This window comes from Centruroides vittatus, unplaced genomic scaffold, assembly GCF_030686945.1.
Source record: "Centruroides vittatus isolate TY-2023 unplaced genomic scaffold, ASM3068694v2 contig_602, whole genome shotgun sequence".
NCBI lineage: Eukaryota > Metazoa > Arthropoda > Arachnida > Scorpiones > Buthidae > Centruroides > Centruroides vittatus.
The window spans coordinates 69,747-83,599 of record NW_027122368.1 but is presented as its reverse complement, the minus strand read 5'-3'; the positions used below and the strand labels follow the sequence as shown (position 1 = coordinate 83,599).

The window sequence follows — 13,853 nt, the reverse complement described above, 5'->3', positions numbered from 1 at the left end:
GGAAGAATTAGCAATAAACTTCAGAGAGTCCAGTAACATCTCAACAGTTTGGAGAGCAGGCTTAATTTGAATATTCTATTATAAAATAAAGGGATGAGCAGTTAAAGAAACAGGCACTATGGTGTCCTCTATATCAGCAATTGTATTATGTATTTTTGTATTTATTTACACATTTATTTTATTTATTTAGTCATTTATTTATTCATGTTTTATATGTATATATAGTTTATCTGTATATTGGTGCAAGTACCAATATAGATTGTAATTATTTATGCATGAGCCTCTAAGGAAATTCAAAAATCTAAAAAACATCTAGAACAAATGTCGTTATAAAAATCAGAATCATTTGATTTTTCTGTTTCCGACGAAGGACATTCAAACTGGCCGAAAATGTTAGAAAATCTGAATAAAAAGACTGCATTAAAGGTTTTTGTTTCGAGATTTGAGTATTAGTTAAGCGCAGTTAGAGAAGAATGAATCATTTTCTTGATGTTTGAAAAGAAAATCACAGATGTCAATGCATCAAAGCAAATCTCTTTCTTTAGGAACATGTGGAACCATATATCTAGCTTTGAAACAAAACCAAGTCATTTCAATGGATCATAAACAGTTCAATTTGACAAATTTAATCTCTCAGCAATTTCTTGTGTTGTTATTCGATGGTTTGCTTCAATCAATACCTCTATTTTGTCTTCATCAGCTTCAACTAGCCTTTCAGAATGTGGTGCATCTTCAATATCAAAATTGCCAGAATGAAATTTTGTGAACCAGTTTCGGCACTGTCATTCTGTCAACACATCATCTCCATACATGTCACACAATTTTTTTCTTTCTTGAACAACATTATTATTTTTTTGGTAATAAAAGAGTAAAATATACTGAAAATGCTGCTTTCAATTTTCCATATTTGATGGGACACAAAAAAAAAAAAAAAAAACACTTGCAAAGAATCAAAAATTTTTTTAATAAATAAGCCTTGAAATGTCAGCTGTCAAAATATATAATGAAAATACGATTTAGAATGAAATTGGAGGGTAAAAATACAACTAATTCCTCTGGTGGTAAAAAAAGAAATTACTTTCCAAACAACCCAATATGTATCCATTATTGTAAATTGGGGTTATATGTTTGAACTGAAAAAAATTCAAATCAAAATATATCAAATGAATTATGTAAGGGGCTACCGTAATAAAAACTTTCTAGTCCAGCAATGTTTGTAGAACAATTGTTGGTCTTATTTTTGCTGTTAGTTTTTATAATTACAATAAAACCTCACTAAATTAGACACTGGAAATGGAACCAGTTGGTGTCCAACTTACAGGAATTTGGTATATGGATTCTTGTGTACAGTCCCGACCAAAATGATTGACTATCAGTCGATCGATTGCGCAGCTGTGGAAATTGATCACTTGTTACACCAGGACGTTCTATCTCTTAGCAAAGGCGTTTCAGGTGGACTGATCCGATTTGAGCCGTAATAGGGGTGAGGAAATCGAGCCGGAGGGACTTAAGCGTGCAGTCAAGCGCTCTGCAGGTTGACAAGACTAATCGCTCATCGCTTGCCTAAAACTGCGTGTGTAGCATAGGCCGTTTTTCTTTTAAAATTGTAAATTTGCCGCCACTGATCGTCAGAAATATGATTTTATCCGTTATCTTTATACTTTTCTTTCTGTATAATGTTTTATTTACGTTTATTTTCCTGTAATTTGAGACGATACAGCTTTAAAATAAACAGATCAGGTCTCAATTGCCAATAGATTATCTCAACTTTCACCGATTGTCGTCGGTTCCTTTGTAATCGGAGAGTAATAGGACCCTGTGTCAATTTTCACTGTTAAGTGTTAATTGTTTTTGCGGTAATCTGAGTAGAGGGGAGAAGTTACTTAATAAACCGCCAAGTGTTTTATTACTGTTTAAACAACTGCTCCCCAGTTGTTATTTTTAGTAATTGGAGAGGGGTAGATCGTGTTTCAAGGTCAGTGAAAGTTTATTACTTTCGCAACAGGGTGTCATCTGAGCTGCCACCCACTCCCCACTTAAATGACAACAACGTGCTAAGTGTTTTATTATTATATAAACAAAAACTCCTCTCCCTGTCAGAAGTGGGTCAAATGTCAAGGTTACTATTTAATAGTATTGAACAGAATGTTGTCCTTGATATTTAACTATCATTTTGTCAGAACTCTTTATTTTGAATACTTTTCTTATAATTTTCTTATAATATATTTGTCATTATATATATATATATATAATGACAAAGAAGAGATAAAAACAATTTTATAACCGAAACGGAAATAAATTATAAGAAAAGTATTCAAAATAAAGAGTTCTGACAAAATGATAGTTAAATATCAAGGACAACATTCTGTTCAATACTATTAAATAGTAACCTTGACATTTGACCCACTTCTGACAGGGAGAGGAGTTTTTGTTTATATAATAATAAAACACTTAGCACGTTGTTGTCATTTAAGTGGGGAGTGGGTGGCAGCTCAGATGACACCCTGTTGCGAAAGTAATAAACTTTCACTGACCTTGAAACACGATCTACCCCTCTCCAATTACTAAAAATAACAACTGGGGAGCAGTTGTTTAAACAGTAATAAAACACTTGGCGGTTTATTAAGTAACTTCTCCCCTCTACTCAGATTACCGCAAAAACAATTAACACTTAACAGTGAAAATTGACACAGGGTCCTATTACTCTCCGATTACAAAGGAACCGACGACAATCGGTGAAAGTTGAGATAATCTATTGGCAATTGAGACCTGATCTGTTTATTTTAAAGCTGTATCGTCTCAAATTACAGGAAAATAAACGTAAATAAAACATTATACAGAAAGAAAAGTATAAAGATAACGGATAAAATCATATTTCTGACGATCAGTGGCGGCAAATTTACAATTTTAAAAGAAAAACGGCCTATGCTACACACGCAGTTTTAGGCAAGCGATGAGCGATTAGTCTTGTCAACCTGCAGAGCGCTTGACTGCACGCTTAAGTCCCTCCGGCTCGATTTCCTCACCCCTATTACGGCTCAAATCGGATCAGTCCACCTGTAGAACAATTGTTGGTCTTATTTTTGCTGTTAGTTTTTATAATTACAATAAAACCTCACTAAATTAGACACTGGAAATGGAACCAGTTGGTGTCCAACTTACAGGAATTTGGTATATGGATTCTTGTGTACAGTATATACCATAATTGAAAACTACAATTCAAGTTCTTTTTATATTTTAATGTCTCTAGGCTCAATATTACAATTAGTGCCACATGATAGCTTTGTTTTTGCAAATAATACAATTAGTATAGTACAGTTAAATTAAATGAAAAGACTCTTGATAAAAATTGTAATGCCTCTAGGCATGGCGAAGTAATGCAAGTACCGTATTTTCCGGCATATAAGACGACTTTTTAACCCAGGAAAATCTTCTCAAAAGTTGGGGGTCGTCTTATATGTCGAAAAGTACAGTAGTCTTATACGAGTATATCCCAAACTCATTTTAACTAGTGATGTAATGAATAGTATATTCGGCCGAATACTGAATATTTGGCCAGGAGCATGTCCGAATGGCTGAATATTCGGCTAAACTATTCGGCTTGATTAACGCACGTACGAAAATTGACGCGCAAACTGCATTATGGCAAGGATCGTGCACCCTGCTCTCTATTGGTCCGCTGTCACTACGCTTCTCCAATCGCGTTAATTCTTGACAGTTGTAGCGGACAGACAAGAGCGTCATGGCAGTATGTGATAAATGATGATATCAAATGTGGATAACAATGAAATGACCTACACGTGTAAATAACAGAAAAAGAACAGAGAAGAACCGCAAAGTGAAAATAAATATGAAATTGAGTTGAAATTATTCTAAATTATTCTAGGTCTAAATTATTTAAATTAATTAATTAAATTATAATTATTAAAGTTAATATGAAATGGCGCCTAACGTCTACCTCTAGTGCCAAATTGGTGTATAATTTATGTAATAGCCGTAAATAGCCCAATATGATTCGGCAATTGTTGGTATTTAGATGTAAGTTATAACTTATAAGTTATTTTATTTGCAATCGATCTTTTTAACTCCTTAAGCACTAAAATTTTGTTTTTACTATGTATTTGTAGACTGAATAGTACCCTAAGGATATACTTTAGTGGGGACATATGGTCTAGTTTCTCCCCAGTTGTGGAACAGTTCAAATATATTATTGGAAGGTTTCTACTTGTGAAGTTTTGTGATATTTTGTTGCTATTGTTTTTGTCAATTTGTAAAACGAAACCAGTAAAACAACTTTTTGTTCGGCCGACTTTGTCTTGAACGAATTAAGCCAATTTAGGCCGACTTTGTGTTTAAAGAGTTAAAAGGTTTGTTTTGGAACAGTGTGATGACTAAAAAAAAGTCTTCAGTTTGGATTTACTTTGAAGAAAATGATGAAGATTTGCATAATGTGCAGTGCAAAGTATGTGATACAAAAATTTCCTGTGGAGGTACGGGGAAAAAAGCTTCAACGTCGGGTTTGATAAATCATTTAAAGAACAAGCACAAGGAGAAGTATCAGAAGATACATAAATCTATCTCATCGAAATAAAACACAGCAGATGATGTTCCCTGTTCAAGTCAGTCCACAAAGCAATTAACTCTTTACGACTGCCAAGAAAAAACAAAAAAGTGGGATATAAATGACCCTCAGGCTGTGAAATACCATTATATGATTGCCGAAATGATAGCAATTGATAATGAACCAGTGAACATAGATGAAAGATCTGGTTTTAAAAGATTGTTAAATGAGACCCTGCCAAGATATGCCATACTAAGTAGACCATACTTTTCAGAGAAAATAATTCCCAAACTTTATGAAAAAGTAGTAACAAAGATTAAAGAAAAGCTTGAAGACAGATTATATATCAGTCACTACCAACATGTGGACATGCTTGCAAAACTTTGTCAGTTTCCTCAGTTTCACTGCACACTGGCTTGGCAGTGATTTTAACTTGAGACATGCTGCACTTAAAGTAAAACACTTTAAAGGGCAACATACTGTGCAAAATATAGCAAATGCTCTGCAACAAATACTGAGCCGGTGGGAATGCCCTTTATCAAAAATTCACATCATTGTCCATGACAATGGGTGCAATATTGTTAAGGCTGTCAGTGAGGCTGAAATGAATTCTGCTTGTTGCTTCATACATACACTACAGTTAGTAATCAAAGACTCTCTCAAAATTCAACCTGAGGTCAAAGAAACTATTGCTGTGGGACAAAAAATAGTAACCCACTTTAATCATTCAAGTTCTGGCACAAGAAAAACTGAAAAAAAATTCAGGAAGAGCTGGGAATATCCAAGCATAATTTAGTGCAAGATATAACAACACGGTGGAATTCTATCTTTTATATGTTAGAAAGGCTTCTTGAACAAAAACGAGCTATTTCCCTCTATCTAACTGATACAACAAACATATCTAATCTGACTGCAGAGCAGTGGGAGATTGTAGACCAATTACTGAAATTATTAAAGCCATTTGAAGAGATAACAAAAATTACTAGCTCAAACTACTCCTGCTTATCTGAAATTATTCCCCGTGTTGTTACTCTCAACTGTTACTGCAACAAGGCCATGTCTTCTGACCTAGCACCTAAATTAAAGTTTTTTGCAATTGCCATGCAACAAGGGATAAAACAATGGTTTTCACAGATTGACAATAATAAAAACATCCTGATATCAACTTTGTTAGATCCAAGGTTTAAGATGAATTTCTTCACAAACCAATTGTAAAAAGAAAGAGCTGGACAGTACATTCTGCTAGAAGATTTAGTTTCAGACTATGATACCAGTAGCGATGAAAGCATACGTTCTTCTCCCGTGCAGTCTAAACATAAAAGAACTGATGAGCCTGGACAAAGCATTCATACATATTTCTGGAGTACTATGATGAAGTAGTTGCTGAGAACTTCACCAATGATGACAACAGAGTCGGAATAGCTTCGACTTCAAAGAACACCATAGCAGACGACCTTGATAAGTACATGAGCATGAAAACTTTAAAGAGAAACGACGATCCATTTGCCTGGTGGGCTACACATAAATCTAAATTTTCCCAATGTTTAGTCAAACTGACTGCTAAGTACTTATCAGCTCCTGCAAGCAGTGTGTATTCAGAGAGGCTTTTTAGTGAAGCAGGAAACATATACAAAGAAAAGAAGAACAGATTTCTTTCCAAAAATGCAGAAAAGTTGATTTTTCTGCACCATAACTTACTACTTATTGACTTCAGTTATGATAAATAATTTTGTACAATGAAACAAAAAAGTTAATTTAATTCTCAAGTTTATAATAAAGGATGATTTCATAAAATTACAGATCATTATTATTTTTTTTACATTTTAAGACCTAAGTTTTGATCTAATGTGCCCACGCAGTAAAAATTTTCATACAAATTTTTTTACCCTTTTTCACTCCTTTAGGGTTGAATTTCGTAAAATCTTTTCTTAGTACGCCTAAACTTTACAAAAGGAACACACCCTCAAATTTTTAAGTTTCTAGCACCAGTACTTTTGGCTCTGCATTAATTATCCTATCAAAACTTGTTCTTTTATATACAAGTATATAGATGACTAAACTACATAATAAGTAGGTAGTTTTCATTTGATTTGTTACCTTTTTTTGATCTCTTAAAAAAATAACTTAGTTATATTACTTTTCCTTTGATCTTTTAGATAAATAAGCAAAAAATTGCACTTTCTCGAACTTGAAATGTATGTTCAGCATTAATAAAAGTTACCAAAATGATTAATTTACTGTGTTTTTGTTATTTCTTATTCCCGTTTTTAGGTATTCGGCCGAATAGTGATTTAAATATTTGGTACGAATATAGGCTGAATACCGAATAGTAACCAAATATTCATTACATCACTAATTTTAACTGTAAAGTCAGGGGTCGTCTTATATACCAGAAAGTATGATACTATATAACACAGGCATGTGCACTGCCTGTGTTATACAGTACTGCACAATTTGATATCGTATCATCCAATCTCAAACTTTTTAAAAAAGTCTGTTAACTTTTACTGTTTCAACAATGTTATTCTGCACTGAGTTTGGTGTTTTTGACTAAACAACTCTCTTCAAATAACCTTCCAATCAGTGCAGGTTCATTATGCATAATGTTCAGTTCATCAACATACTGCAATGCTGTGACATGCATGGGTTGTTTCTGCTGGTTCACTTCTGCCAAAATATCATTATCTGCTTTGGATGAGGAATTAATGGAATCTTTCTCATGTTTTGGGTACAGAATATCAAGTTTGCAGTAGATCAGTTAAGCAGTCATAGACTTCCAGAATATTGTCATATGTTGCTACTGCTTCTATGTCAATGACCAAACTGTCAGCCAAAGATTTAGGAAGAGCGTTCATTGCTTACTTCAGTTCTTTTTGTTCTCTTATTAGCTCTGGAAGATCAGAGCCTGCTTAATAAAAACTTTTATGAATTAAAACAATTCAAAAAATGTTCTGTGAAAGGTAACATTTTGCAATCCATTAAAATTTTAATTTGACCCAACATTGCTTCATAACCCATAGTTTGAGAAATGCTGCTCCAGACTTCATGTTGACTTTATGGTCCATTCTTCAGACACATGATAATTTGATAATTGCAACTTCTAAATGGATCAAAGTGGAACACACACTCTTCACAAAGAGTTCTGCTATTATTTCTGCCCTTTGTTGTCTATTTTGCACTCACAGTTCCAACATCAACATTTAGACCAGATGCTTGACATCAATTCTACCAAATGATACACCAGCCTCTCAAACTCTTCTGATACATTTCCTTTGCTTGCAGTTCAAACTCTACCTACATCTACCCTGGCTCATGTCTGCTGACCATTAGTATGACTTCTTATTCCTGCACATACATCAAGAAACTTGTCATTCTGGGCACCTGCAGGACTGTTTAACTAAGGAAGGAATTTTTTTATTCCATTTTTCTATAGTAAGTTGAGGGGACAGGACTAGCTTCTTCCTTATAGTTGATGTTCTTGTTCTATAATAAATGTGTTTCTGATAGTTATATATGTGACCTCTTTCTAGTCAACCAGGGCCACTGGTTGACTAGAAAGAGGTCACATTTATTTCAAAACAACATTCAGTTGTACCTTCTTACCATTGGTCTTAGCAGTGAGCATCATAGTGCAGCACATCTTTTCATGTCCATTTGTCAGCACGGACATGAAAAGATGTGCTGCACTTTGGAATCAGACTGATTTATTCTTGTATTGTCATTCCTTTGAATCACACTGGAGTTTTGTCACAACCACAGATGTCATCAATGTCACATTCTTCTGTTGTTGCAGATGTCTCTCACACAAGTAATAAAGATGATGACGTTGTTTATCGTAGCTATTTTGTCTCCTATAGAATAATTATTTTCACATCTTTATGAACCATTCATTGTTTTAAAGTTTCTTCATACATTATACAAGAACAAACTGAAAAGTATGCACAATTTGATGCAAAGGGTATGAAAAAAAAATAATGTTCATTAGTTTGCCCACAAGCAACACACTTTTAAGTTCAAGTGGATCATTTGTATTTGGTAAACATTTGAATTCAACCTTATTAGCTGTTAGCATTTCATTTAGAATTTATTATACAAAATGTCCCTATCTGTAACTTTTGTCTATTCCATGTAATGAATAAAGAATAAAACTGTGGTTGGCAACTCTGGCAACTGAAAAACTGAAATATTAAATTTTCTTTTGAAGGGATAAAACAAACATTAATACATTGGCTTCAACATACTTTACTGAACAGTAATATGCATTCAATGGTGCAAATTACCATACTGAGTTGCCACTGCTCCCCCACTGAAGCATCTGGGCAATGTCAAGTGAACTTGCAAATGTAAGAAAACCAACGTTTTTTTATGCTTCAAGTAAATGCTGTAGCATTTATTCATTTGTAGGAATATGACTAAAACATTTATTTGGTAATATACAGTACATATAAATAATAAGTTCAGATAATATAGAAGTTAAATTTGTTGTCCTCATGTCAAGATAATTTTTATAAAGTAATAAGACTATTATGTTGTTTAAAGAACATTAAAATACAAATGATGATGAAAGAAATATGAGGAAAAAAGAAAAAACATTTTAAATATTCAACAGCAAAGCAGATGTTTTCAGTACTTATGACTAGTTTCAAACACTTGAAAAATACTTAACACGTTCAAAATTACCATAGGTGACATTGTAACCTGTGAATGGTTACAGCTGACAGAATATGTAACTGCCACACTAAATTGCAATAAAATCATTGTACTTTGTGTCTCAACTTTACTATATTGCCCAAATTTCTTTGACAACTTATGTAATATGCAAATTGCAGTAACATTAGCATCAAATTTCTCCATTGAGAAATTCTAAAACCAAATCTTGTTTGCAAATCGAAATCACATAATCAGGAAAGCAAGTACAGCAAATTCAGTTGCATTTGGTAAATAGTTCTTTCTACACAGAGCTCTAAACACTTCCTGTTTACTTATAACTATCCTGTAGACAAATATTTTTGAAATTCTACAGTTCAGCTTCAGATCCATACAATTTCAAACACAGAAGAGAAAGTATCAAATACTGCCATATTTAATGCATATTGGATATGTCTCACGGAATTCACTTAAATACTTAAAACTTTAAATTATCAAAATTTCTATAAATAAAACTTGAATAAACTGAAAAAAAAAAGGAATTAATATCTAAAAATTAAAATAGCTATAAAATTAGATTATGCTAAACTTGCAATTAACTAAGACACATCTGACTGAGGTTTTGTTTTAATTGACATGAAATTGGGAAATTAAATAAAAGCAAGAGTACATTATACAGTATAGTTCATTTCATGAATCTTGACTGAAGTATGTCCAATACTTGAGAAAGGTCCTATTAATTTTAAAATTTCATCATTGACCATGGAAATTATCCAGAGTATTTTAAAAACTATTAAAGAAATTTTTAAATGTAATTATAAGTTTGCATTCACTTTAAGAAATATAGTTATATATCATATTACAAAGTGTTTTATATAATTTAAAGGTCATTATGTTCAGTGAGTGAGTGAGTCTACTGTAAAAATACAGTATGTCGTATGTATTATTAATTTAATAAAACTGGATTCAGATACATCAATTTACCAAACATTCCATAATCCAAACTTTGACTATCCAAGGTAATCTAATCAATATCACCTCGGAAAATCAAGACGACTATTCTTACAACTGTATGAAAAAAAAATGAAGTACCTCATTAACATCTTTTAAAGCTTCTACAAGCATTTTCTCTATATTTCTCATAATTGCCATTTTTTGATGTCCATTTAAAGGATATTTGATTTTACCAGTTGGTCCAGACTAAAAAATAAAGAAGCACAACATTATTAATTTTTTAAAACAAATATATTTAAATTACAATGATTCCAAAAAGTGTGTATAGCGGTTAATAAAGTCATCAATTGTCTTTAAGATGCAAAAGCAGCATGTTTCAGAATACTGTCTATATATATTGTAATTGTCTACATAAGCACTACATATAAAATAAGAAATTAAAAAGTAACTAACACTACACATAATATAATGAATAATAATAAATAAGATACAGAAATTTAAAACAAAAAAAGTCTGCATTCAAACATATAAAAACATCTCTAAGCCCAAAAGTTATATTTATATTAAAGCCAAATGATTACCAGATTACATTGGCCTATATTACCAGTATTACTAATAATTAAATACAGGTATTCCTTGTACAACACAGTGCTTCTATAACACAGTTTAAAAAATGGGGATATCCCCAGTATAACACAACTTCCGGTTTTGCTCTAACACAGTTCAAGAAATAAGGAAATTCTTTGTACAAAATTTCACAATTTTTAAGTGTAAACTCCATTATTCTATATTTTTTATACAAGCAAGCAAATGTGCCATCTCAATTTGTGCTTGGATTTTATAATATTGAAATCTGTTTGCCTTTCGTCAGGTTCACTTTCAGAAAAACTGACAGTGCAATGTTTTTCTTCCTTGTTGATAGGAAACCAGATACTATTGTTGTCACTTTCAGGCTTAAGTATTTAAGACTACATTTCGTTTTTATACATTAGTCTTTGTTTTTTGTGAAGTTCATTTAAACACTTTTAGGAAAGTGTTATTAACCTTTTTTTATCTGTAGAAAAGTAATCATTCATAAAAATGACAAACAAAATACGGCTGTATCTCAATACTCGAACACAAATTCAAGAAGAAGAAGAACAACAACAAGGGGAGGGGAATTGCTCAGTACTCAACTGAACAATGCAACCCATTAAAGAAATTTTCAATTAATAACTTATTTTTATTTTGTCATCTATAAAAGATTTTTTATGATAAATACAAGCAAGTAATTTAAAGTAAATTAAAAATAAAACAAAATTCTAGAGTTGCCTATCGTGGTTAGACAAAATTATTCTCTATCCAGTTTTTTTTTCTTTCACTCAATGCGTGTGGAATGCAAACATCATGTTTTTCAACCATTACGAGTCAATGAAGTGTTTTAACAATACCGATCTGCAAAATCTTAAAATTTGTTGGAAGTTTATGACTTGTTATTAGTCCATTTTTTATACAATTTTTCCTACAATATCCTACAATTTTTCTTCGTGGACAGCTTTTGGGTACACCATACATTTTGTATCTGGTAGTTCAAAATAAAAAGCTGACGTTTTAATTGTTTTTAATAGTGTGAATTTTACCTATTGTTATTTGTTTTTTAATGAAGTGTGAAAATCCGAATCTACCGGCAAAATATAAATTTAAATTTCTATTAGTCTTTATTTCGACATCAACAACCAAATTCCAAACCAAAAGCCAACCTGTCTTAGGGGAATGACTGTATTTCCCCTCCCCTCAAAACTCGAAACTGAGTCAGAACAGAACTAAAGACAAAATTTGCTAATTGGCAAGAAAATTAACGAGGGGACGAAATAAAAAGGAGGGGAGCGAGGACAGAGGGGTCGTTCGTGGCTCCCGCCTCCATTCGAACTCGAACCCTGCAAGGCCCTCTCCGCCGTCGACGATTTGATTCGAACGGACTCCTTCCATTTCACCGACAATCCTTTGACGAGGTATGACGACCAATACTTTGTAAACTCTCTCTCGGGTTCGTAAACTCCTAATTTAGTCCATTATAGTTCTATCGATGTTATTATGTGTAACTGTTCTTTATTGTCTAGTAATAAATTCTGTTTGTTGTTTTAACTGGTGTCATTTATTTGAATATCGCCTCTGTCTTATCAACGAGCCCACTCTCCTCCTCCACTCGACCTGACAAGCAATTAGTTCCAGACTGGACAGCCATCCTTGACCGTGGGCAGGTTTTACCGACCTGTTGACCGAGAAAAAGGAGGTCCGACTCCGTCCGACCTCCCGGTGAACCCACAGAAGTTTTCTTCAAACCAATGTAATGGGTACTTCTGTGGTTGTGTTAAAAGGATTAATGATAGACTCAAAAATTAAATATTTTTGTAAATAGTCTTAACTTCTAATTTGAAGAATTCTAATCTGAAGAAAAAATAAATTTGGCCAAACAGTTGAAGATGTTGCTGATCAAGATCAACTAAAAATGTCAGATGACAAGAATAGTTTAGAAAAAGAAAATGCCATCATTTAATTAAAATTAATATTAACATGTGATAAGTAACAATTACAGTTAAAAGTACTGTAATTATTAATTGGAAATAAATTATTGATTGTTTTAACAAACATGTCTCTCTTAATAACAAAAAGAAAAAAATAGTATACTTTTGGTGACTTCTGGAACCAGGCCCCATGTTTTGCATTCGTTCTTTGTTTCATATAGCACGGATTTTAATAACACAGCATTTTTTTGGAACGCACCTATCATGTTTTACAAGGGATACCTGTACTGAATAATTTGGTCTAGAGATAGGCATTAGGCACCAAAATAAAAAAGTACTTTGTTGTATTTTAATCTTAAAATGCTATTTCTGTATTCAGTTTGTTTGTTTTAACTGAGGAAGACCTATGAATAGGTCGAAAACATTTTTGTGGTATCAAACCTACTGTGAAAAACCAAAATAGGTGATTTTTCTTATCTAATCAATATTTTCTTTGTGAACTTTTTTTTCTTCTTAAAATTACAAACAGTTACATAACTGACATAATTTATAATGCATAATAGCTAGTATGTTGGATCTCCACACAGCACAATCATATCACCATCATCTGATGATTATTAGAGCAATACAATTGCTGCCCAAAATGCCTACATATTTTGTGCAAAATAAATGATGATTTGCAATGAATTACAGGAATTTTTAAAATGGCAGAAAAACTTTTAACTTAAAATAAAGTTTTATATTATTCAATTTAATTTTTTTTTACATTTAATACTAAGGATGCACCGATTAATTGGTAAGTAATCAGTAATTGGCCATTTCACCAATTAATCAGTTTGAATAATTGGGCAATTTTGCATTTTAAATTTTTGTTAGAATGTCATGTATAAGGCTAGTAATAAAAAATAATAAATTTCTCTTATATCAGGTCAGTCCATAAGTCCATGCACATTTTTATGACCTTGAGAAAAATCTTGTTTTGCTGTTAAAAATGTCAGTATAATGTGATAATTTTTACACTGAAGTGTTAAATTGGATCTCATTCATATAATACTGTTCAGAATTGTGAACATTTCAGTTGTTTATTTTCGTTAAAATGGAAGTAACCGACGAATATAAAAGACATGTTTTATACTTTTTATTTTTAAGTGGCGAGAATGCTACAAATGCAGCCAAAAAATAAATAC

The 13,853-nt window shown here is 32.3% G+C and overlaps 2 protein-coding genes across 2 annotated transcripts in view; one reads left to right on the top strand and one right to left on the bottom strand.

The window, feature by feature from the left end:
* The window catches only part of LOC136979293 (hypoxia-inducible factor 1-alpha inhibitor-like), a 73,200-nt gene that overhangs the window by 1,987 nt on the left and 57,360 nt on the right, over positions 1–13,853 (bottom strand). The window contains exon 6 of the mRNA XM_067275235.1: positions 10,301–10,408. Coding sequence (XP_067131336.1) covers positions 10,301–10,408 — 108 coding nt within the window. The remainder of the gene's footprint in view (positions 1–10,300; positions 10,409–13,853) is intronic.
* LOC136979292 (zinc finger BED domain-containing protein 4-like) lies at positions 5,009–6,834 on the top strand. The gene is made up of 3 exons (XM_067275234.1): positions 5,009–5,772; positions 5,836–5,863; positions 5,905–6,834. The coding sequence occupies exons 1-3, from the start codon at positions 5,396–5,398 to the stop codon at positions 6,286–6,288; spliced, it is 789 nt and encodes a 262-aa protein (XP_067131335.1). The 5' UTR covers positions 5,009–5,395; the 3' UTR covers positions 6,289–6,834.